Raw genomic sequence first — 25,751 nt, 5'->3', positions numbered from 1 at the left:
GTGTTAATGAGGTCAGTCAATAAGAGGGTCATTTAGGAGTCTGGTGACAGTGGGGAAGAAGCTGTTTTTGAGTCTGTTTGTGCGTGTTCTCAGACTTCTGTATCTCCTGCCCAATGGAAGAAGTTGGAAGAGTGAGTAAGCCGGGTGGGAGGGATCCTTGATTATGCTGCCCGCTTTCCCCAGGCAGCGGGAGGTGTAGATGGAATCAATGGATGGGAGGCAGGTTCGTGTGATGGACTGGGCGGTATTCACGACTCTCTGAAGTTCCTTGCGGTCCTGGGCCGAGCAGTTGCCATACCAGGCTGTGATGCAGCCCGATAGGATGCTTTCTATGGTACATCTGTAAAAGTTGGTAAGGGTTAATGTGGACATGCCGAATTTCCTTAGTTTCCTGAGGAAGTATAGGCGCTGTTGTGCTTTCTTGGTGGTAGCGTCGACGTGAGTAGACCAGGACAGATTTTTGGTGATGTGCACCCCATGGAATTTGAAACTGCTCACCATCTCCACCTCAGCCCCGTTGATGCTGACAGGGGTGTGTACAGTACTTTGCTTCCTGAAGTCGATGGCCAGCTCTTTAGTTTTGCTGGCATTGAGGGAGAGATTGTTGTCCCTGCACCACTCCATTAGGTTCTCTATCTCCCTCCTGTATTCGGACTCGTCGTTATTCGTCAGCAAACTTGTAGATGGAGTTGGAACCAAGTTTTGCCACGCAGTCGTGTGTGTACAGGGAGTAGAGTAGGGGGCTAAGTACGCAGCCTTGCGGGGCACTGGTATTGAAGACTATTGTGGAGGAGGTGTTGTTGTTCATTCTTACTGATTGTGGTCTGTTGGTCAGAAAGTCAAGGATCCAGTTGCAGAGTGGAGAGCCAAGTCCTTGGTTTTGGAGCTTTGATATGAGCTTGGCTGGGATTATGGTGTTGAAGGCGGAGCTGTAGTCAATAAATAGGAGTCTGATGTAGGAGTCCTTGTTTTCGAGATGCTCTAGGGATGAGTGTAGGGCCAGGGAAATGGCGTTTGATGTGGACCGGTTGCGACGGTATGCGAATTGAAGTGGGTCAAGGCGTTCCGGGAGTATGGAGGTGATGTGCTTCATGACCAACCTCTCGAAGCACTTCATTACAACTGACGTCAGGGCCACCGGACAGTAGTCATTGAGGCATGTTGCCTGGTTCTTCTTTGGTACCGGTATGATGGTGGTCTTCTTGAAGCAGGTGGGGGCCTCGGAGTGGAGTAGGGATAGGTTAAAGATGTCTGTGAATACCTCTGCCAGCTGATCTGCGCAGGCTCTGAGTGCACGACCAGGGATCCCGTCCAGCCCCGTCGCCTTCCGTGGGTTCACTTTCAGGAAGGCCGATCTGATTTCGGAAGCTGTGATGGTGGGTATGGGTGAATTATGGGCTGTTGGGGCACTCGACAGTGGATTGTTGGTTACCTGCTCAAACCGAGCATAGAATGCGTTAAGTTCATCGTGGGGGGGGGGGGGTTGCGCTGCTGCCGGAGATACTGCTCGGCTTCGCTTTGTAGCCCGCTATGTTGTTTAGTCCTTGCCACAACCGCCGAGAGTCTGTCTGTGACTCTAGCTTGGTTTGATATTCTCTCTTGGCATCTCGGATGGCTTTGCGGAGGTCATACCTGGATTTCTTGTATCGGTCAGGGTCGTCTGCCTTGAACGCCTCAGATCTGTCCTTCAGTAGGGAGTCAATCTCGCGGTTGAGCCATGGTTTCCGGTTGGGGAACGTATGTACAGCTTTCTTTGGCACGCAGTCGTCCACACATTTGCTGATGAAGTCTGTGACGGTGGTGACATACTCATTTAAGTTAGTCGCTGAGTTCTTAAATATGGATCAGTCCACTGTCTCTAAGCAGTCACGTAAGAGCTCTTCTGTCTCCTCGGACCAGCACTGCACAACCTTCTTAGCTGGATTCTCCTGTTTGAGTTTCTGCTTGTAAGCCGGGAGAAGGAGCACAGTCTTATGGTCTGATTTCCCAAAGTGCGGTCGGGAGATGGAACGGTAGGCGCCCTTGATTTTTGGCTGTGTTTGATGTTGGCTTTTCGTTGCTCTGAGTTTTCATCTTTTGGGGCTGTTATTTATTTACCGTGGCGCTTTTTGGGTTTTTTTTCCACTGGTGGGGGGTTGGGGAGCAGTTTGAGGTCCCGCTGGGTCATGTGCCCGTCTTTTTCCCGCGTGTTGGGTTGGGGGGCGGGGTTCGGGATGGAAGCGCGGGCTTTCTTCCCGCACCGGAGGAGTTGGGGGCGGGGCCGGCACTGGGAGGGGGGATTGGTGGTTGTGTTGCATTGGGGGGCTGGGGGGGGTCGTTGGTATGGCGGGAGTAGCCGGGGTCAGCAGGAGTCGGCTGACTTACAGAAGTACAATGTTAGGGGTAATGCAGCTAGGGGGGGGGCCCTAGCTTGGGAGGGGTGGGGGGCTCAGGGGGGAGGAAGAAGGGGGGGGCACCGGGTTGCTGCTGTAGGGGCTGTAAGGAAACAGCTAGTGAAGGGGTGGGTTGGGAGGGGGGTCTGCCACTGTGGGGAACGGGCTTGGGGGGTTCCCTGGCACGTGGTGGGTTGAGGGAGAACTATGGCTGATCGACGCGGAGGGAGGGGGAGGACCCCCCAGATTCGGCTGGTCACATGGAACGTGAGGGGGCTGAATGGTCCGGTGAAGCTGTCCCGGGTCTTGGCACACTTGAGGGGGCTGGGAGCGGATGTGGCTATGCTCCAGGAGACGCACCTCAAGGTTACGGATCAGGTGAGGCTAAGAAAAGGCTGGGTGGGACAGGTGTTTCACTCGGGGCTCGATGCAAAGAACCGTGGGGTGGCAATCTTGGTCGGTAAGGGCTTGTCGTTCGTTGCGTCCAATGTGGTGGCGGACAGTGCAGGTAGATATGTAATGGTGAGTGGTAGACTTCAGGGGGAGCGGGTGGTCCTGGCTAATGTGTACGTCCCCCAACTGGGACGATGCGGGCTTCATGCGGCGAATGTTGGGCCTGATCCCGGACCTGGAGACAAAGAACAAAGAAAATTACAGCACAGAAACAGGCCCTTCGGCCCTCCCAGCCTGCGCCGATCCAGATCCTTCATCTAAACCTGTCTCCTATTTTCCAAGGTCTACTTCCCTCTGTTCCCGCCCGTTCATATACCTGTCTAGATGCCTCTTAAATGATGCTATCGTGCCTGCCTCTACCACCTCCGCTGGTAAAGCGTTCCAGGCACCCTTAAACTTTCCCCCTCTCACCTTGAAATCGTGACCCCTTGTAACTGACACCCCCACTCTTGGGAAAAGCTTGTTGCTATTCACCCTGTCCATACCTCTCATAATTTTGTAGACCTCAATCAGGTCCCCCCTCAACCTCCGTCTTTCCAACGAAAACATTCCTAATCTACTCAACCTTTCTTCATAGCTAGCACCCTCCATACCAGGCAACTTCCTGGTGAACCTCCTCTGCACCCTCTCCAAAGCATCCACATCCTTCTGGTAATGTGGCGACCAGAACTGCACGCAGTATTCCAAATGTGGCCGAACCAAAGTCCTATACAACTGTAACATGACCTGCCAACTCTTGTACTCAATACCCCGTCCGATGAAGGCAAGCATGCTGTATGCCTTCTTGACCACTCTATCAACCTGCGTTGCCACCTTCAGGGTACAATGGACCTGAACTCCCAAATCTCTCTGCACATCAATTTTCCCCAAGACCCTTCCATTGACCATATAGTCCGCTCTTGAATTAGATCTTCCAAAATGCATCACCTCGCATTTGCCTGGATTGAACTCCATCTGCCATTTCTCTGCCAAATTCTCCAATCTATCTATAATTTGTTGTATTCTCTGACAGTCCTCCTCGCTATCTGCAACTCCACCAATCTTAGTATCATCTGCAAACTTGCTAATCAGACCACCTATACCTTCCTCCAGGTCATTTATGTAGATCACAAACAGCAGTGGTCCGAGCACGGATCCCTATGGAACACCACTAGTCACCCTTCTCCATTTTGAGACACTCCCTTCCACCACTACTCTCTGTCTCCTGTTGCCCAGCCAGTTCTTTATCCATCTAGCTAGTACACCCTGAACCCCATACGACTTCACTTTTCCCATCAACCTGCCATGGGAAACCTTATCAAACGCCTTACTAAAGTCCATGTATATGACATCTACAGCCCTTCCCTCATCAATTAACTTTGTCACTTCCTCAAAGAATTCTATTAGGTTTGTAAGACATGACCTTCCCTGCACAAAACCATGCTGCCTATCACTGATAAGTCTATTTTCTTCCAGATGTGAATAGATCCTATCCCTCAGTATCTTCTCCAAGTTTGCCTACCACTGACATCATGCTCACAGGTTTATAATTCCCTGGATTATCCCTGCTACCCTTCTTAAACAAAGGGACAACATTAGCAATTCCCCAGTCCTCCGAGACCTCACCCGTGCTCAAGGATGCTGCAAAGATGTCTGTTAAGGCCCCAGCTATTTCAACCCTCGCTTCCCTCAGTAACCTGGGATAGATCCCATCCGGTCCTGGGGACTTGTCCACCTTAATGTCTTTTAGAATACCCAAAACTTCCCCCTTCCGTATGCCAACTTGACCTAGAGTATTTAAACATCCATCCCTAGCCTCAACGTCCGTCTTGTCCCTCTCCTTTGTGAATACCGATGCAATGTACTCATTAAGAATCTCACCCATTTCCTCTGACTCCACGCATATATTCCCTCTTTTGTCTTTGAGTGGGCCAATCCTTTCTCTAGTTACCCTCTTGCTCCTTACATACGAATAAAAGGCTTCGGGATTTTCCTTAACCCTGTTAGCCAAAGATATTTCATGACCCCTTTTAGCCCTCTTTATTGCACGTTTGAGATTCGTCCTACTTTCCTGATATTCCTCCAGTTTTGAGTTGCCTCGATCCTATGTATGTTTCCTTTTTCATCTTAGCTAGTCTCACAATTTCACCCGTCATCCATGGTTCCCTAATCTTGCCATTTCTATCTTTCATTTTCACAGGAACATGTCTGTCCTGCACTCTAATCAACCTTTCCTTAAAAGACTCCCACATTTCAAATGTGGATTTACCCTTAAACAGCTGCTTCCAATCCACATTCCCGAGTTCCTGCCGAATTTTGTTATAGTTGGCCTTTCCCCAATTTAGCACTCTTCCTTTCGGACCCCTCTTGTCCTTGTCCATGAGTATTCTAAAACTTACAGAATTGTGATCGCTATTCCCAAAGTAATCACCGACTGAAACATCAACCACCTGGCCAGGATCATTCCCCAATACCAGGTCCAGTATGGCCCCTTCCCGAGTTGGACTATTTACATACTGCTCTAAAAAACTCTCCTGGATGCTCCTTACAAACTCTGCTCCATCTACGCCTCCAACACTACACGAATCCCATTCGATGTTGGGGAAGTTAAAATCTCCCATCACAACCACACTATTGCTCCTACATTTTTCTATAATCTGTCTGCATATTTGTACCTCTACTTCATGCTCACTTTTGGGAGGCCTGTAGTAAAGTCCCAACAATGTTACTGCACTCTTTCTATTTCTCAGCTCCACCCATATTGCCTCAGTGCTCGAATCCTCCATCGTGCCCTCCTTAATCACAGCTGTGATATCATCTCTGACGAGTAATGCAACTCCTCCACCCCTTCTACCTCCCTCTCTATCCCTCTTGAAGCATCTATACCCTGGGATATTCAGTTGCCAGTCCTGCCCTTCCCTCAACCAAGTCTCAATAATACCAATAACATCATATTCCCAGGTACTGATCCAAGCCCTAAGTTAATTTGCCTTACCTGCTACACTTCTCGCATTAAAAAAAATGCACCTCAGACCACCTGTCCCTTTGCGTTCATCATCTCTTCCCTGTCTACTCTTCGCCTTAGTCACATTGAGTTTATTGTCTCGTACCTTACTGGCTTTAGTTGCTGCTTCCGGACAAAAGTTCGGCGCAACATCGTGGGCCGAAGGGCCTGTTCTGTGCTGTATTTCTCTATCTCTATCTTTACTGACCTCTAACTTCCTAATCTGGTTCCCATCCCCCTGCCACATTAGTTTAAAACCTCCCCAACAGTGTTAGAGATGGGGGGTTTGATCCTGGGTGGGGACTTTAATACGGTGCTGGATCAGGCTCTGGATCGCTCGAAGTCTAGGACGGGCAAGAGGCCGGCGGCGGCCTCGGTGCTGAGGGGGGTTCATGGATCAGATGGGAGGGGTGGACCCTTGGAGGTTCTTGAAGCCGGAGAGTAGGGAGTTCTCCTTTTTCTCCCATGTTCACAAGGCTTACTCCCGGATTGACTTTTTTGTTCTCAGTAGGGCGCTAATCCCGAGAGTGGTGGAGGCGGAGTATTCGGCAATAGCCATATCTGACCATACTCCACATTTGGTGGATCTGGAGCTGGGGGAGGGGAAGGACCAGCGCCCGCTATGGAGGTTAGATGTGGGGCTTTTGGCAGAGGAGGAAGTGTGTGGGCGGGTCCGTAGGGGCATAGAGGGGTATCTGGAAGCCAACGGCAACGGGGAGGTGCAAGTTGGGGTGGTTTGGGAAGCGCTGAAGGCAGTCGTCAGAGGGGAGCTGATATCCATTCTGGCGCACAGGGAGAGGGGGGAAGAGGGCCGAGAGGGAGAGGCTGGTGGAAGAAATGGTAAGGGTGGATAGGAGGTATGCGGATGTCCCGGAGGAGGGGCTTTTGAGGAAGCATCGCAGTCTTCAAGCGGAGTTTGATATACTGACCACCCGGAAGGCGGAGGCGCAGTGGAGGAGGGCGTAGGGGGCGGTATATGAGTACGGGGAGAAGGCAAGTCGGATGCTGGCCCACCAGCTCCGGAAACGGGAGGCAGCGAGAGAGATGGGGGGAGTCACGGATGCAGGAGGGAACTTGGTGCGGGGTGGCAGGGACATAAATGGGGTGTTCAGATCCTTTTACGAGGGGCTGTACCGAGCGGTGCCCCCCAGGGAGGCGGGCGGAATGGACCGCTTTCTGGATAGGCTGGAGTTCCCAAGAGTAGGGGACGAGCGGGTGGAGGGTCTGGGGGCCCCAATCGAGTTGGAGGAACTGATGGAGGCGCTGGGAAGTATGCAGACAGGGAAAGCGCCGGGACCTGACGGGTTCCCGGTGGAATTTTACAAGAAGTTTTCGGATCTGCTGGGCCCGCTGCTTGTGAGGACCCTGAATGAGGCGAGGGGGGGGGGGGGGGGGGGGGGGGGGGGGCTCTGCCCCTGACGATGTCCAGGGCAATTATTTCTTTGATCCTGAAGCGGGACAAAGACCCCCTTCAGTGTGGGTCTTACAGGCCGATCTCGCTCCTTAATGTGGATGTAAAGTTGTTGGCAAAGGAACTGTCCAGGAAGGTGGATGATGTGGTCCCGACGGTGATTCATGAGGACCAAACGGGATTTGTAAAGGGGAGGCAGCTGAATGCCAATGTACGGAGGCTCCTTAATGTTATGATGATGGCGCTGGCGGCTGGGGAGGCAGAAATAGCAGCATCAATGGATGCGGAGAAAGCTTTTGATAGGGTGGAGTGGAGTTACCTGTGGGAGGTGTTGCGGAGGTTTGGGTTTGGTGAGGGGTTCATCAGCTGGGTGAGGTTGCTGTACAGCTCCGCGGTGGCGAGTGTGGTGACGAACGGGAGGAGGTCGGAGGACTTTTGGCTTTCCAGGGGGATGTGGCAGGGGTGCCCCTTGTCTCCCCTGCTCTTCGCGTTAGCGATTGAGCCCCTCGCCATGGCGCTGATGGATTCGAAGAGTTGGAGGGGGATTGTACGGAGGGGAGGAGGAACACCGGCTGTTGTTGTACGCAGACGATTTACTGTTGTACGTCGCGGATCCAGCTGGGGGGATGCCAGAGGTGTTGAAGATACTTGAGGAGTTTGGGGACTTTTCGGGTTACAGGCTCAACGTGGGGAAAAGTGAGCTGTTTGTCCTGCACCTGGGGAATCAGGAGAGGGAGATAGGTGAGCTCCCGTTGAAGAGGGCTGAGAGGAGCTTTAGATATCTTGGGGTCCCGATAGCTAGGACCTGGGGGGCCCTGCACAGGCTTAACTTTTCGAGGCTGGTGGAGCAGATGGAGGAAGAGTTTAGGAGGTGGGACGCGCTGCCACTCTCGTTGGCGGGCAGGGTCCAGTCGATTAAGATGACGGTGCTCCCAAGGTTTTTGTTTCTTTTCCTGTGCCTCCCCATATTGGTCCCAAAGGCTTTTTTCAAAAGGGTGAATAAGTCTATTCTCGGGTTTGTGTGGGTGCGGAAGGCCCTGAGAGTAAGGAGGGTATTCTTGGAGCGAAGAAGGGAGGTAGGCGGTTTGGCATTGCCCAACCTGTGTGGGCGGCGAATGTGGCAATGATTCGCAGGTGGGTGACGGAAGGGGAGGGTGATGCATGGAAGAGATTGGAGGTGGCGTCCTGTGTGGGTACGAGTCTGGAGGCTTTGGTGACGGCCCCACTTCCACTCCCCCCGGCAAGATATTCCACGAGTCCGGTAGTGGTGGCGTCCCTCAAAATCTGGGGGCAGTGGAGGCAGCACAGGGGGGGGGGGGGGGGGGGGGGGAGTGAAGGCCTCAGTCTGGGCCCCGATACGGGGCAACCACCGTTTTGCGCCGGGGCGAACGGGTGGGGGATTTGGGAGCTGGCACAGGGCAGGCATCAGACAGATTGGGGACCTCTTCCTGGATGGGAAGTTCGCGACTCTGGAGGAGCTGGAGGGGAAGTGGAACCTCCCCCCGGGAACGCTTTCAGGTATATGCAGGTCAGGGCATTTGTTAAGAGGCAGGTGGAGGAGTTTCCGCGGCTGCCGCCAAGCGGGGTGCAAGATAAGGTGCTCTCGGGGACGTGGGTCGGGGAAGGAAAGATCTCGGCTATTTACCAGCTGATGCAGGAGGAGGAGGAAGCCTCAGTCGAGGAGCTCAAAGCGAAGTGGGAGGAGGAGCTAGGGGAAGAGATTGAAGATGGAACGTGGTCGGACGCCCTGGAGAGGGTGAACTTGTCCTCTTCTTGCGCACGGCTCAGCCTAATTCAGCTGAAGGTGCTGCATAGGGCTCACATGACAGGGGCCAGGATGAGCCGGTTCTTCGGAGGGGAAGACAGGTGCGGGAGGTGTTCGGGAGGCCCGGCGAACCACACCCATATGTTCTGGGCTTGTCCGGCCTTGGAGAGGTTTTGGAAGGGGGTGGCGGGGACTTTGTCGGAAGTGGTCGGGTCTAGGGTCAAGCCGGGCTGGGGGCTCGCGATCTTTGGGGTAGCTTCGGAGCCGGGAGTGCAGGAGGCGAGAGAGGCCGGAATTCTGCCCTTTGCGTCTCTAGTAGCCCGGCGCAGGATTCTGTTACAGTGGAGGGATACGCGGCCCCCGAGTTCGGAGGCCTGGATCAACGACATGGCTGGGTTCATCAGGCTGGAGAGGATGAAGTTTGCCCTGAGGGGGTCGGTACAGGGGTTCTTTCGGCGGTGGCAGCCCTTTCTCGACTTCCTGGCGAAGGGGTAGAGAGTGGTCGGTCTCAGCAGCAACTTGGGGGGGGGGTTTGGGGATGGTTAGGGGGGGGGGGGTTTGGGGGATGGTTATGGGGGTTTGTTTTTGCTTGTTTATGGGCTTGTTATTTCTTTCTTGTATTGTTTGTTATTATTTATTATTCTGTTTTGTGGGGGGGGGGGGGGGGAGTTTTCTTGTTTTGGAGTAGAACCACACCTTGTCTACTTTAACTGTGGGGAGAAAATTTGTCGTTGAAAAACTTGAATAAAAATTATTTAAAAAAAAAAAAGAAGGGTAGCAAGGATAATCCAGGGAACTACAGGCCAGTGAGCCTTACGTCAGTGGTAGGGAAATTACTGGAGAGAATTCTTTGAGACAGGATCTACTCCCATTTGGAAGCAAGGGGTCGTATTAGCGAGAGGCAGCACGGTTTTGTGAAGGGGAGGTCAGATCTCATTAACTTGATAGAGTTTTTCGAGGAGGTCACAAAGATGATTGATACAGGTAGGGCAGTGGATGTTCTCCATATGGACTTCAGTAAGGCCTTTGACAAGGTCCCTCATGGCAGGCTGGTACAAAAGGTGATGTCACACGGGATCAGAGGTGAGCTGGCAAGGTGGATACATGATGTGGAGATGCCGGCTTTGGACTGGGGTGAGCACAGTAAGAAGTCTTACAACACCAGGTTAAAGTCCAACATGTTTGTTTCAAACACTAGCTCTCGGAGCACTGCTCCTTCCTCAGGCAAATTCACCTGGTGTTGTAAGACTTCTTACATTGCTGTGCTGTGTGAGAGAAAGAGGCAGTGGTAGGTTCAGCTCACCAATTCACCTGAGGAAGGAGCAGTGCTCCGAAAGCTCGTGTTTGAAACAAACATGTTGGACTTTAACCTGCTGTTGTAAGACTTCTTACTAAGATGGATACAGAACTGTCTAAGTTATAGAAGGCAGAGTAGCAATGGAAGGGCACTTTTCTGATTGGAGGGATGTGACTAGTGATGTTCCGCAGAAATCAGTGCTAGGACCTTTGCTGTTCGTAGTATATATAAATGATTTGGAGGAAAATGTAACTGGTCTGATTAGTAAGTTTGCGGACGAAACAAAGGTTGGTGGAATTGCGGATAACGATGAGGACTGTCAGAGGATACAGCAGGAGAGATTTACCAGGATGTTGCCTGGTATGGAGGGCATTAGCTATGAGGACCGGGTTCGAATCCCGGCCCTGGGTCACTGTCCTTGTGGAGTTTGCACATTCTCCCCGTGTCTGCGTGGGTTTCGCCCCCACAACCCAAAGCTGTGCAGGGTAGGTGGATTGGCCACGCTAAATTGCCCCTTAATTGGAAAAAATAATTCGTACTCTAAATTTATGAACAAAACTTGGTTTGTTCTCATTCGAACGAAGGAGGTTGAGGGGCGACCTGATAGAGGTCTACAAAATTATGAGGGGCATAGACAGAGTGGATAGTCAGAGGATTTTTCCCAGGGTAGAGAGGTCAATTACTAGGGGGCATAGGTTTAAGGTGCGAGGGGCAAGGTTTAGAGGAGATGTACGAGGCAAGTTTTTTACACAGAGGGTAGTGGGTGCCTGGAACTCGCTGCCGGAGGAGGTGGTGGAAGCAGGGACGATAGTGACATTTAAGGGGCATCTTGACAAATACATGAATAGGATGGGAATAGAGGGATACGGACCCCGGAGGTGTAGAAGATTTTAGTTTAGCCGGGCAGCATGGTCGATGCAAGCTTGGAGGGCCGAAGGGCCTGTTCCTGTGCTGTACTTTTCTTTGTTCTTTGATGGTCGAAGCATAAACAACCAATTATTTCAAAAGAAAGTTGGATGAGGACTTGGAGTCAATAACCTTTCAAGGCTGTTTGGATAGGATGGGGAATGGGACTGACTGTATTTCTCTGCGGACAGTTGGCATAGGCTCACTTGATGGGCCAATCGGCCTGTGGTAAATGACTCTATGAATAACGGATCCAATTTGAAAGGGAAGGGTGCAAGAGCGTTGGGGGGGGGGGGGGGGGGGGGGTACAGATTGAGAAAGCTTTTAAATAAGTAAACTGGGTCCTTGACTTTGTATATGGTGGCTCAGAGCAGAAAAGCAAGGAGATTATAATGAACTTGCATCAAACATTTGTATGGCCTCAACTGGAGTATTGCGTTCAGTTCTGAGCACCTCACATTTGGAAGGATGTGAAGCATTAGAGAGGGTGCAGAGAAGATTGACGAGAATGGTCCCAGGGATAAGAAACTTCAGTAGCATGGTAGATTGGTGAAGCTGTGGTTGTTCACTTCGAGAAGCGAAGATGACAGCAGAGTTGATGGAGGTGTATAAAATTATGGGGTTTGTGGGTGGAGTCAACAGAGAAAATATGTTTCCATTGGCGGAAGGATAGGCAACCAGAGGGCCTCCCCGATTTATTTAAGGTGGTTGGCAAAAGAACCAAAAGTGGCATGAGGAAGGAGTTTGCACAGTCAATCCGCTGCCTGAGAGTGTGGTGGAGACTTTCACAATGAGATGAGGTAAGCATCTGTCGAGAGAGAATTTTGGTGGCGAGGGAAAGGGTCAGGAGTGGGGCTAACTACCTCAGGAACATGATGCACTGAATGGCCCCTTCTGTGCTGGAGTCATTCTACCATCCTAGGAAACACTTGAATGAAAAGGTTGGGCAGCACGGTGGCGCAGTGGTTAGCACTGCTGCCTCATGGCGCCGAGGTCCCAGGTTCGATCCCGACCCTGGGTAACTGTCCGTGTGGAGTTTGCACATTCTCCCCGAGTTTGCGTGGGTTTCGCCCCCACAACCCAAAGGTGTGCAGGGCAGGTGGATTGGCCACGCTAAATTACCACGTAATTGGAAAACAAAAGAATTGGGTACTCTAAATTTTTTTAAAAACTGAATGAAAGGGTTAACTGAAGTTTGGAATTGTCGTCCACAAACACCAACCAGTGATAGATAAATTGTAAATTTTAATTCTGATATTGACAGCTCTATGTTAGCCAAAGATATTCGGGGATATGGGGTAAAGGTGGAAATATGAAGTTTGGCTGCAAATCAGGAATTAATTAATTGGATGGCAGAACTGGCTAAAGGGGCCAAATGACTTCCTCCTGTTATGTTGTGGTAACAGGCTTCGAGCCCTGTACTACAGACATGGCAGACAGCATTCTGACAGCTTGTATCCCACTATTAGACAGGAGCTAAGGAGCATAAAGTGGGAACAATTGTTCTTGGGGAAATGCACAACATTAAGTGGGAATTGTTTAAGGAGCACTTGCTGCGAGTGCTGAATAGTTTTGTCCCACTGAGACGAGGAAGGAATAGTGAGGTGAAGGAGCCTTGGATGACAAGAGGTGGAGCTTCCAGTCAAGACGAAGGAGGAAGCAAGGATCTGACTCGGCTCTAGAGGGTTACAAGGTAGCCAGGAAGGAAGTAAAAAATGGACTGAGGAGAGCTAGAAGGGGGCATGAAAAACCCTGGCGGGAAGGATTAGGGAAAACCCCAAGGCGTTCTGCACTTCTGTGAGAAATAAGAGGATGATCAGAGTGAGAGTAGGGCTGATCAGGGATAGTGGAGGGAACTTGTGCCTGGAGTCTGAAGAGATGGGGGAGGCCCTAAATGAATACTTTGCTTCAGTATTCACTGGAGAGAGGGACCTTGTTGCCCATGAGAACAGCGTGAATCAGGTTAATAGACTCGAACAGGTTGATATTAAGCAGGAAGGTGTGCTGGAAATTTTGAAAAGCACCTGGATAGATAAGTCCCCTGAGCCAGACAGGATATACCCAAGGTAACTACGGGAAGCGAGGGAGGAGATTGCTGCGCCGTTGGCGATGATCTTTGCATCCTCACTCTCCACTGGAGTAGTACCGGATGATTGGAGGGAGGCGAATGTTGTTCCCCTGTTCAAGAAAGGGAATAGGGAAATCCCTGGGAATTACAGACTCTTCAGTCTTGCGTCTGTGGTGAGCAAAATATTGGAAAGGATTCTGAGAGACAGGATTTATGATTATTTGGAAAAACATTGTTTGATTAAAGATAGTCAACATGGCTTTGTGAGGGGCAGGTCATGCCTCACAAGCCTCATTGAATTATTTGAGGCACAATGTGACGAGACACATTGATGAAGGTCGGGCGTGGATGTGGTGTATATGGATTTAAGTAAGGCATTTGATAAGGTTCCCCATGGTAGGCTCATTCAGAAAGTTAGGGGGCATGGGATACAGGGAAATGTGGCTGTCTGGATACAGAATTGGCTGACCGAAAGAAGACAGCGAGTGGTAGTGGATGGAAAGTATTCCGCCTGGAGGTCGGTGACCAGTGGTGTCCCGCAAGGATCTGTACTGGGACCTCTGCTCTTTATGGTTTTTATAAATGACTTGGATGAGGAAGTGGAGGGGTGCGTTAATAAATTTGCCAATGACACAAAGGTTGGGGGAGTTGTAGATAGTGTTGAGGGTTGTTGCAGGTTACAACAGGACATTGACAGGATGCAGAGCTGGGCTGCGAAGTGGCAGATGGAGTTCAACCTTGATAAATGTGAAGTCATTCATTTTGGAAGGTCGAATTTGAATGCTGAATACAGGGTTAAAGGCAGGATTCTTGGAAGTGTGGAGGAACAGAGGGATCTTGGGGTCCACGTACATAGACTCCTCAAAGTTGCTACCCAGGTTGATAGGGTTGTGAAAAAGGCGTATGGTGTGTTGGCTTTCATTAACAGGGGGATTGAGTTTCAGAGCTGCGAGGTTTTGCTGCAGCTTTATAGAACTCTAGTTAGACCTCACTTGGAATATTGTGTCCAGTTCTAGTTGCCTCATTATAGGAAGGATGTTGATGCTTTGGAGAGGGTGCAGAGGAGATTTACCAGGATGCTGACTGGACTGGAGGGCATGTCTTATGAAGAAAGGCTGAGGGAGCTAGGGCTTTTCTCACTGGAGGAAAAAGGATGGGAGATACTTGATAGAGGTGTACAAGGTGATGAGAGGTATGGATAGAGTGGATAGCCAGAGACTTTTCCCCAGGGCGGAAATGGCTGTCACGAGGGGGACATAATTTTAAGGTGATTGGAGGAAGGTATAGGGGAAATGTCAGAGGTCGGTTCTTTACACAGAGAGTGGTGGGTGTGTGGAATGCACTGCCAGCAGAGGTGGTGGAGTCAGAGTCATTAGGGACATTTAAGCGACTCTTGGACAGGCACATGGACAGCAGTAAATTGAAGGGGTGTAGGTTAGGTTCATCTTAGATTAGGATAAATGGTCGGCACAACATCGTGGGCTGAAGGGCCTGTACTGTGCTGTACTGTTCTATGGTCCATGTATGATTGCTCTGTATTGGACGCTCAGCTGATTGTTACCCAGCTGAACAATGGATGTGCAGCATCAGATTCCTGGACCCTTCGTCGGAATTGTTCCATAAAATGCCTTTGTGATGTTTTTGTTTTTGAGAAGCCATTGTTACTGTTTGCTCTTTCCAGGAACTCTCAGTCCAGATTAAGTGAATAAGATCTTCCATATCGCTGGCTCTATGCTTTCAATTGCTGCCATTTCTCTCGGTGCTGCTCCGCTAACATTTGCAGCTCTCCTGTGCTTCACATGAGCGACCTTATGGCTGACTTTCAGAAAACTACTGTATTTGATGACAGGACACACAGCAGCTCATGTCTGGCCCTTGCCTGACATTTGTGTGCAGGAGTCACTGGATTGAGTTGAGCAATAGCAACTGTGTTTGTATATCAGCTACTTCGAGGCATCTGTATTTGATAATCAGCACTTGCCAGGACTCAGCAGCTGAATGTCAGGCGAGTAATGTGTAAGCGCTCCGTTGGCTTTTTGCTGTGCTAACATAGCATTTCAATAAAAAGTGGTGATTTTGAACATTGTTTGAGAGGATGCAGAGATGATTGACGAGAATGGTTCCACTCCTTCACAGGTGTGGGTAGGAAACCATTTCAGAGCCAATTGGCACGTTTTTCAGTTAAATGCTTTGAGGTCCTTGCTCAAAATGAATGCTTCACCTCTTTCTGTCTCTGCTGTTTGAGTAAGAGCTCCTGAACGAATAACTCTATACATCACACAATAACATCAAATTCATTTTCAGAATCCAGAACTGCATCTTCAGGACCGAGTTTACTTACCGTCTTCTTGGGAATCATCTGCATTGCAGCATTAATGTTACCAACACTTGGAGAAGCAGAATCTCTGGTGCCTGTCTACCTCCACTTGAGTGTCAATCAGAAATTAGTTGCTGCTTATGTTTTAGGTAAGCACATTAAGCATTGAATTGAGTGCGGAATGATACTGAAAGTGTTTAAAGTCAGGGATTGCATTGAGGAGGCTCCCACATCTATGGTTCGACATTCCTAAATCTCTCCCCCCCCCCCCCCCCACCCCCCCAGAGTGGCAGTAAACATTGTTTTTTAAATTTTAGAGTACCCAATTCATTTTTTCCAATTAAGGGGCAATTTAGCGTGGCCAATCCACCTCCCTGCACATTTTTGGGTTGTGGGGGCGAAACCCACACAGACACGGGGAGAATGTATCAAATCTGAGTCTGCATGGGCCCTTGGAAAGAGCACCCGACGTAAGCCCAGACCTCCACCCTATCTCCGTGACCCAGTAACCTCACCTAATCTTCTGGACACCAAGAGGCAATTTGTCACGGCCAATCCACCTAACCTGCATATCTATGAACTGTGGGAGGAAACCGGAGCACCCGGTGGAAACCCACGCAGACACAAGGAGAACGTACAAACTCCACACAGTCACCTGAAGCTGTAATTGAACCCGGGTCCCCGCTGCCGTGAGACAGCAGTGCTAACCATTGTGCTGCCGTGCCGCCCGTTAGAATTTTATAACTTTCTATGAAAGCCCCTCTCACTCTTCTAAACTCCAATTAATATAATCCTAACCCACTTAGTCTCTCCTCATGTGACAGTCCTGCCATCCCAGGAATCAGCCTGGTAAACCTTCTCTGCACTCTCTCCATAGCAACAACATCCTTCCTCAGATAAGGACCCCAAAACTGCACACAGTACTCCAGGTGTGGCCTCATCAATGCCCGATACAATTGTAGTAAAATATCCCTATTCCTATACTCAAATCCTCTCGCTATGAAGGGTAACATACCATTTACCTTATTAACTGCCTGCTGTACCAGCACGCTTACTTTCAGCAATTCATGCACAAGGACACCAAGGTCTCGCTGAGTATCCACCTCTCTCAATTTACGCCCATTCAAATAATAATCTGCCTTCCTGTTTTTGCTACCAAATCAGATAACCTCGCATTTATCCACATTATACTGCATGTGCCATGCATGTACCCACTCAGCCTGTCCAAATCCCACTGATGCATCTCTGCATCCACCTCACAGCTCGCCCTCCCATCCAACTTGTATCATCTGCAAATTTGGAGATAATACATTTAATTTCCTCGTCAAAATCAGTAATATATAATGTAAACACTTGGGGTTCTAGAACAGATCTCTGTGGTACCCCACTAGTCACTGCCTGCCAATCAGATAAAGACCCATTTATTCCAACTTTTTGCTTCAAGTGTTCGAAGCCTGTCTCTCTCATAGATTTACATAGAATTTACATAGAATTTACAGTGCAGAAGGAGGCCATTCGGCCCATCGAGTCTGCACCGGCTCTTGGAAAGAGCACCCTGTTAGCTTTCTATGTCAAGACACTACCCGTAATCCCATGCACTTTAACTTTACATAGTAATATATGTGAAACCTTGTCGAAAGCATTCTGAGAGTCCAAATAAACCACATCTACTAGTTACGTTTTGAAAGAGTTCCAGTAGATTTGTCGAGCACAATTTCCTTTTGTAAATCCATGCTGACTTTGTCTGATTACACCCCTGCTTTCCAAATGCTGTGCTATGAAATCCTTGATAATTGACTCCAGCAACTTCCCACTACCGACGTTAGGCTCACTGGTCTATAGTTCCCTGTTTTCTGTCTACCGTCCTTTTTAGCTACCTTACTATTTCTAGGGCCGCTTCCTTAAGTACTCTGGGATGAACAAAGAAAAGTATGAAGTTCAGGCAGAGAAGGGTGGTGGGTGAAGGAAACCAGTTGAGCCTCCGTTTAAGGAAGAAGATCTTGTGAGGAAGGTAGAGGTGTGTTGCTCTGGGTTGTAGGACTGTGAGGTTGAAGGTTCTGGAGTTGAGATTTCACGAGGAAATTGGGTTGGTTCAATGACTTGATGCCTGCCAGCAAGAAGTGAGGAAGTTGACATTCAGCTTGGTGAAGGTCAGTATGCTAAAGAATAACATTTCCACCCTTGTCAGCAGGTTTGGGTATAAGGTTAGAGTTGAGCAAGTTCAAAGCAAGATAGGTTAGAGTGGGTGAAGGGAGCAGAGAGATTGAGACCACTGATGAAAAGATCCAGAGTGGGTAAGAAGAGTTGAGAGAGGGGTCCAGAGGGAGGAGTATTGAGATGGCTGAAAGGGTCGAGTGAGCAGGTAGGTGTGAGCTCCTGGTCAAAGTGAACACACAGGTATTGAAAGAAGAGCTCAAAGTCTTGCCAAACTCCTAATTCACTGAGGTGAAGACAGAAGGGAATGAAGCTGAGGGTCTTGCTGAGGACAGTCAAAGGGGAAAGCCAGCGGTACCATTAATACACAACAAGAGGGTGAAATTCAAAGAAATGTTGGAGGGATTTGGAGTGTTGCACTCATAAGTTGTTGAAATTTGTGATTCTTGTTAAAGAGCTGAATGAGGTGAAGGGAGAAATTAAACTGTGAATCAGGTCATTTTAGAGACATCTGTCTCTGCAATACTTGCCAAGTATTTCCAACATTTTATGTTTTGACTTCTGATTTCCAGCAAGATTTGCTTTAGCTACAGGTCCTGTCCCACACCTCCACAAATCACTGTATGAAAGACAGAAAATTCTAAACTTTAAGTTGCTAATTGAATTTTGATTCCAAAGAGCATTGCAAATCAAAGCCAAGTTCATTTATCATGCAGCACGGCGCAGTGGTTAGCACTGCTGCCTAATGGCGCCGAGGTCCCAGGTTCGATCCCGGCTCTGGGTCACTGTCCACATGGAGTTTGCACATTCTCCCCGTGTCTGCGTGGGTTTCACCCCAACAATCCAATGATGCGCAGGGTAGGTGGTTTGGCCATATTAAATTGCTCCTTAAATGGAAAAAAGTAATTGGGTATTTTAATTTTTTTTTTTATTGTCATCCAGTATATTTCAACTCTTAACCAGGCAAGGGAATGAGAAAGTTGTTCTTTAATCTTGTGGAGCAAAATACTCAGTTCAAATTATTTTTGTCAGTGTTTTCTTGCATCTCAGATGTTACATTGGGCCTGGTCTCCCTGTCCGGTTAAATTAAGACATCTTATGGTCATAGTCAGGGAGAGGAACAAGGTGTCCCTCCTGCTTTTGGAACCAACACTTTCTCCCTCAGCAGCACAACAGACTATGTGGTCAGTTGATTCACCGGCTGTTTGTGAAATCTTGATGTACACAAGTTGGTTGCCACATTTCTGAAATAAGCGACTATGCCTGAAAAACACTTCATTGAATGCACAGCCCTTTGAGATGTCCTGAGGATGTTGGGCGTACTATATAAATGCACATTCTCCATCCCAAACAAAAACAGAATCTTGTTTATTTCAGGTCTTGTGACCATGGTTATTCTGCGAACATGAAACGGTGACTGAAGGAGGGGGAGTGTGGACTGATCCACTTGTTAATCTGGGGCACAGGCTGCTCCTCCAGGGAGCTATACTGCTGTTTTCAGACAGAAGGCAGCCACAGCAGGTACAGCATGGATTTATCAAACTTTGTGCATTTTAATGTTTACGCAAGCCTTTGAGACAAGACCGTCAGCTGAACAACTGCAATCTCAAAACACCAAGTCAATAAGCTTTCTTAGTTTTAATTGCTCTGAATGATTTGGATAAACGGTTTCATATCTGCATCAAACTTTCTATTAAATAGAACATTTGTTACTTTTTACTCCTTGTTCAGCTTTGCTATGCAATCATGTGTGTTCCATAACAGGTCCCTTGAGCAAAACCAGTGAGTATCCGTGAACAACGGCATGTGTAAATCTACCAGGGATTGGCTGTACCTAGTTAACTGTACTGTGATGTAACTAACTTAAAAACAAGCACTTCAACCGTGCAAAGCACTGTCTGATGTTCAGACAATGGATACGAACGTGAAACGGCAACCTGTCTCGTCACCGATTCTCGCGAATCTGCTTTGTAATTCCAGAATTTTCTGTTTTTATTTCAACAAAGTGCACTTGTCAAACTTTAATTAGGATGGTTATTAAAAAGCCTAAATTCTACTTTAATCCACGGTGCCAGTTCTGACTCAGTGGGCAGAATTCTCCCTTCTGAACCAGAAGTTCATGCATGGATTCAAGCCACATTCAGAGACCTGAGTACATTACCCAAGGTGATACTCCCAGTACAATACTGAGGGAGTGCTGCACTGTCAGAGGGTCAGTACTGAGGGAGTGCTGCACTGTCAGAGGGTCAGTACTGAGGGAGTGCCGCACTGTCAGAGGGTCAGTACTGAGGGAGTGCTGCACTGTCAGAGGGTCAGTACTGAGGGAGTGCCGCACTGTCAGAGAGTCAGTAATGAGGGCGTGCTGCACTGTCAGAGGGTCAGTACTGAGGGAGCGCCGCACTGTCAGAGGGTCAGTACTGAGGGAGTGCCGCACTGTCAGAGGGTCAGTACTGAGGGAGTGCTGCACTGTCAGAGGGTCAGTACTGAGGGAGTGCCGCACTGTCAGAGGGTCAGTACTGAGGGAGTGCCGCACTGTCAGAGGGTCAGTACTGAGGGAGTGCTGCACTGTCAGAGGGTCAGTACTGAGGGAGTGCCGCACTGTCAGAGGGTCAGTACTGAGGGAGTGCCGCACTGTCAGAGGGTCAGTACTGAGGGAGTGCTGCACTGTCAGAGGGTCAGTACTGAGGGAGTGCCGCACTGTCAGAGGGTCAGTACTGAGGGAGTACACTGTCAAGAGGATCTGTTTTCAATATGAAATGTTAAACTACCTGTTAAGGCGGCTGTACATATATGGTGGCACTATTCCAAGTGGAGCAGGGTCTACTCCCTGGTTGTTATTTGTTCTTGAATGAGCCCCACCAAAAATTGACAATTTGGTCATTGATCAGATTGTTTTTTTGTGGGATCCTGTGTACAGACCGACTGTCGCGTTTCCCACATACAACAGTGATTACACTGCGACCGACCAACCATCGCGTTTCCCACATACAACAGTGATTACACTGCTACCGACCGTCGCGTTTCCCACATACAACAGTGATTACACTGCGGCCGACCATCGCGTTTCCCACATACAACAGTGATTACACTGCGACCGACCATCGCGTTTCCCACATACAACAGTGATTACACTGCGACCGATCATCGCGTTTCCCACATACAACAGTGATTACACTGCGACCGATCATCGCGTTTCCCACATACAACAGTGATTACACTGCGACCGATCATCGCGTTTCCCACATACAACAGTGATTACACTGCGGCTGACCATCGCGTTTCCCACATACAACAGTGATTACACTGCGACCGATCATCGCGTTTCCCACATACAACAGTGATTACACTGCGACCGACCATCGCGTTTCCCACATACAACAGTGATTACACTGCGACCGACCATCGCGTTTCCCACATACAACAGTGATTACACTGCGACCGATATCGCGTTTCCCACATACAACAGTGATTACACTGCGACCGTCCATCGCGTTTCCCACATACAACAGTGATTACACTGCGACCGATCATCGCGTTTCCCACATACAACAGTGATTACACTGCGACCGACCATCGCGTTTCCCACATACAACAGTGATTACACTGCGACCGACCATCGCGTTTCCCACATACAACAGTGATTACACTGCGACCGATCATCGCGTTTCCCACATACAACAGTGATTACACTGCGGCCGACCATCGCGTTTCCCACATACAACAGTGATTACACTGCGGCCGACCATCGCGTTTCCCACATACAACAGTGATTACACTGTAGAATTACTTCATTTTCTGTAAATCGCTTTGTAATATTTCCTTCTTTTGGAACCAGATATTGTGTAACTCCCAAGTTAACAGAGCAGCCGCCCTCCCTCACTAACCCGCAAGCAAGTGGAAGAAGTGAGTTGTTTTAAAGGGAACATTAATTTTCCTCAATAGTTGCAATAGTTCATCTTATTTAGCTGAATTTGAGATTAGGTTTAATGTGCATTTAGTTTTGTGAGAAGCCAGTACTAAGTATAAGATTAGTACAATGCACTGCACATGCTGATCGCTTAGGTAGCCAGCTTCAAAGGCTTGGGCACAGACATGTCTGTTTCAATGACTGTCTGAGGAGGTTCTGGATAGTTGTGTGAGACGCCTTCCACGCAGTGATGTAGAACATAGCACAGGTTACTGGAAGGGTCATTTAGCCCCACCCCTTCCCACAGCCTGGGCTGATAGTTGTTTATATATCAGTGACTGGCATTCACATTGGCCAGTGCGGCCCAAGGTGGTTGGATCTGCTCTCCTTTCTCCCCATACTAAGCAGCAGTCCTTTACTTTAGATTTAACAACTGGGCTTCAGGCCGAGCTACAAATATCAGCGGCGAGGGGGTCGGATCGGGTCCAACTTGAGTTCTCTGTACAGAGCCCCAAGGGAAAGCTGGATTCAAATTAATAGGAGCAGCTGCTTTCCCTAGACGAATAGCATGTCAACTGTCACTGTCTAGACCACTACCGTCTGGTCACTTGGTTGAGGTATGAGGGCGTGGTTAATACTGTCAACAGAATTATATTGCAGTGATCAGCCCATCAACTAAAGTGAAAAAATCTGGAGTAATAAATTAAATGATTAGTTTATAACCAATTTGATCTTCTCCTTTCCCCACTGCCCTGTGACTTGGGGAAGAAGTTGCAGTTGTTTATCTGATCTGCCTGCTAGGGACCATGTATGGACCGCTATCTCTGAGCAGGCACCTAGACTCTTCTCCAATCTGTGTCAAAGAGAAATTAGCCGAATGCCAAGTCTGCCGCTTCACTGTTGAAGGCTTCTCCACAAAACAATAAACGTATTTAAGAAAGAAATTGTTTAAAACAATTGTCAGGTCTTCTGCAAAGAAACTTACTAAAATTCTGAATTACTGAATGTGTGTTAAATTGTGTTTAAACTTCTGAATACAGTAAGCAGGTTGTGACCACTGAGTGGAAATAAACTAAGGGGCAAACTATACACCGACACACCGGCCCTGCGCAATCTCATAGGCAAGGGCCGTGTAAACTTACATTCTGCAGATTTTGTGTGTGTGTTTAAAGGTCATTTATGTTTTTAAGAAGCAGTACCAGTATGACAATTTGTAAATGTTTACATCATGATTTATACAATTTATTTAAACATTTTAATAAAGTTATTTTTGAGAAGAGATTTTAACATATGCTGTTTTTTCCATTGTGAGGCGGCAATTTCTTACTCCTTTAGCTTGTGTAGGTAACCAGTGCATGACCCCCACAATGTATATGATTCCATTATTCTACATGGACACAGCCAAATAATTGTCAGAATAAAACAAGTGAAGTTAATGAGCAATTAAATATACAGACTCATTTCTACCGAATATACTGGTTCATCACGAGGTGTTAATGGCTTGTGTACCTGGGACTCGAACATGACCCATGCTCAGGTACCCGTTAATTACCTGTTTCAGGCAAGTTTGCGAAACTGCAAGCTGCAAATTTAGATCAAAGCTGGGAACTATAGGTGAGCAGAGGTTTTAGGGTCCAAGTACCAAAATCATAGTTAGGGGACAACTTGTGTTTTGAAATGTTTTTCTTTTAGTCACAAGTCTTTGGAACTCCTCTCCAGAGAGTGGTGGAGGTAGGGTCAATAAATATTTTTTGCAGTAGAGGTAGGTAGACTCTTGATTAGCAAGGGAGTTAAAGGTCACCGGGGGGTATAACAAGGGAGTTAAAGGTCACCGGAGGGTATAACAAGGGAGTTAAAGGTCATCGGGTAATATTCAGATCAGCCATAATTTTATTGATGGCAAAGCAGACTCGATGGGTGACTAGAGTTTGTACGTTCTCCCCCTCCGTGCCTGCGTGGGTTTCCTCCGGATGCTCCAGTTTCCTCCCACAGTCCAAGGAGATGCAGGTTTGGTGGATTGGCCACAATCAAAGTGTATGGTTACGGGGATAGGGCAAGGGGGGGGGCTAGTTGGGAGTGCTCTTTCAGAGGATCAGTGCAGACTTGAATGGCCACTTCCTGCACTGTCGGGATTTGTAAGACGATGAGAAATAAGGGGCGCGATTCTCCGAACCTCCGCTGGGCCGAAGAATCGGCGAGGGACTGCGTGAACCGTGCGACGACTCCAGGACGCCATTCTCCCGCCTGTGAAAAACCGGGCAGGTACACGCACGGTGCCGGGCCGCACGGAGAATCGCCGCAAACGGCTGTAACAGAGATCCTCTGGCGGAGCCGCGATTCTCCGGCCCGGATGGGCCGAGTGGCCGCCAAAAAAAATCCGAGTCCCGCCAACGCCATTCTAACGTGCTCTGGGCCGGCGGGACCTCGGGGTTGAGGGGTCCGGGGCGGCCTATGGGGGGGGGGGGGTTCCAACCCCAGGGCAGACCTCCGTAGTGGCCTGGCCCGCAATCGGGACCCACCAAGCGGCAGGCTGGCCTCTCTGGCTACGGACCTCTTCTGCGCCGGTTCCTGGATCCCTACGCCAGTGCGCATGCGCTAGTTGGCGCTTCCTTCCATCAGGCAGGAGTTACAGAAGTCTGAAGACTCGTACATCCAGACATAGGAACAGCTTCCCCACAGCTACCAGACTCCTCAACGACTCTCCCTCGGACAGACTCTCCCTCGGACAGATCTGGCCCCCGTAAAAACACTATTCACGACACCCTATGCTGCTCTTGCTCCTGTGTTTGCTTTGTTTGCCCCCTTGTTCCACACTGTAACCAATCACTGTTTGTCGATGTACCATTTGTCACTGATCTCTGTTGATTATTCTTGTGTCTACTATGTACGTACTGTGTACATTCCCCCAGCCGCAGAAAACATACTTTTCACTGTACTTTGGTACATGTGACAATAAATCAAATCAAAAAAGGTTCTGCTATTTTCTGTACATTTCCCATTAGCATTAGACCTTCCAAAATGCATGACCTCACATTTGTCCGGATCAAACTCCATCTGCATCTCTCCGCCCAGGACTCCAACCGATCTCTTTCCTGCAGTATCCTCTGACAGTCCTCATCGCTGTCCGCAAACTTACTAATCAAACCAGTTACATTTTCCTCCAAATCATTCTATATTACGAACAGCAAGAGTCCCAGCACTGATCCCTGCAGAACACCACTAGTTCTCCACCTTGCGACTTCACCTTCGTACCAGTCTGCCATGAGGGACCTTGTCAAAGGCCTTACTGAAGTCCATATAGACAACATCCACTGCCCTACCTGCACCAATCATCTTCGTCACTTCCTCGAAAAACTTGATCAAGATAGTGCGACACTATATCCCCTGCACAAAACCATGTTGCCTCTCGCTAATACGTCCACTTATTTCTAAGTGGGAGTATATCTTGTCTCGAAATATCCTCTCCAATAATTTCCCTACCACTGACGTAAGGTGCACCGACCTGTAGTTCCCTGAATTATCCTTGCTACCCTTCTTAAACAAAGCAACAACATTGGCTATTCTCCAGTCCTCTGGGACCTCCCCTGTAGCTAGTGAGGATACAAAGATTTCTCTAAAAGCCCCAGCAATTTCCTCTCTTGCCTCTCTCTGTAGCCTGGGGTATATTCCATCAGGCCCTAGGGACTTGTCTACCGTAATGTTTTTCAAGACCCCCAATATCTCCTCTTTGATCTCAACATGACCTAAACTATCTACACACCTTTCCCCAGACTCACCATCCACCAAGTCCTTCCCTTTGGTGAATACTAATGCAAAGTACTCATTTAATACCTCATCCTTTTTTCTGGCTCCTGTCTTTGAGTGGGCCAACCCTCTCCCTGGCTACCCTCTTGCTCTTTATTGATGTATAAAAAGCCTTGGGATTTTCCTTAATCCTGCTGGCCAATTACTTTTCGTGACTCTTTTTAACCCTCCTTGCTTAAGATTCTACTTTTCTTGGATTCCACACTTACTCACCATCCACCAAGTCCTTCCCTTTGGTGAATACTAATGCAAAGTACTCATTTAATACCTCATCCTTTTTTCTGGCTCCTGTCTTTGATAAGGTTCCCCACGGT

At 48.8% G+C, this 25,751-nt stretch overlaps 1 protein-coding gene across 1 annotated transcript in view; it reads left to right on the top strand.

Moving 5' to 3' along the window:
• The window catches only part of mospd1 (motile sperm domain containing 1), a 50,821-nt gene extending 31,033 nt beyond the window's left edge, over positions 1-19,788 (top strand). The window contains exons 4-5 of the mRNA XM_038775616.1: positions 15,560-15,721; positions 19,104-19,788. Of these exons, the coding sequence (XP_038631544.1) occupies positions 15,560-15,721; positions 19,104-19,135 (194 nt within the window). The 3' untranslated portion in view covers positions 19,136-19,788. The remainder of the gene's footprint in view (positions 1-15,559; positions 15,722-19,103) is intronic.
• Positions 19,789-25,751: the final 5,963 nt, after the last annotated feature.

This window comes from Scyliorhinus canicula, chromosome 17 (genome assembly GCF_902713615.1).
Source record: "Scyliorhinus canicula chromosome 17, sScyCan1.1, whole genome shotgun sequence".
NCBI lineage: Eukaryota > Metazoa > Chordata > Chondrichthyes > Carcharhiniformes > Scyliorhinidae > Scyliorhinus > Scyliorhinus canicula.
This window is presented reverse-complemented; position numbering and strand designations above follow the sequence as displayed.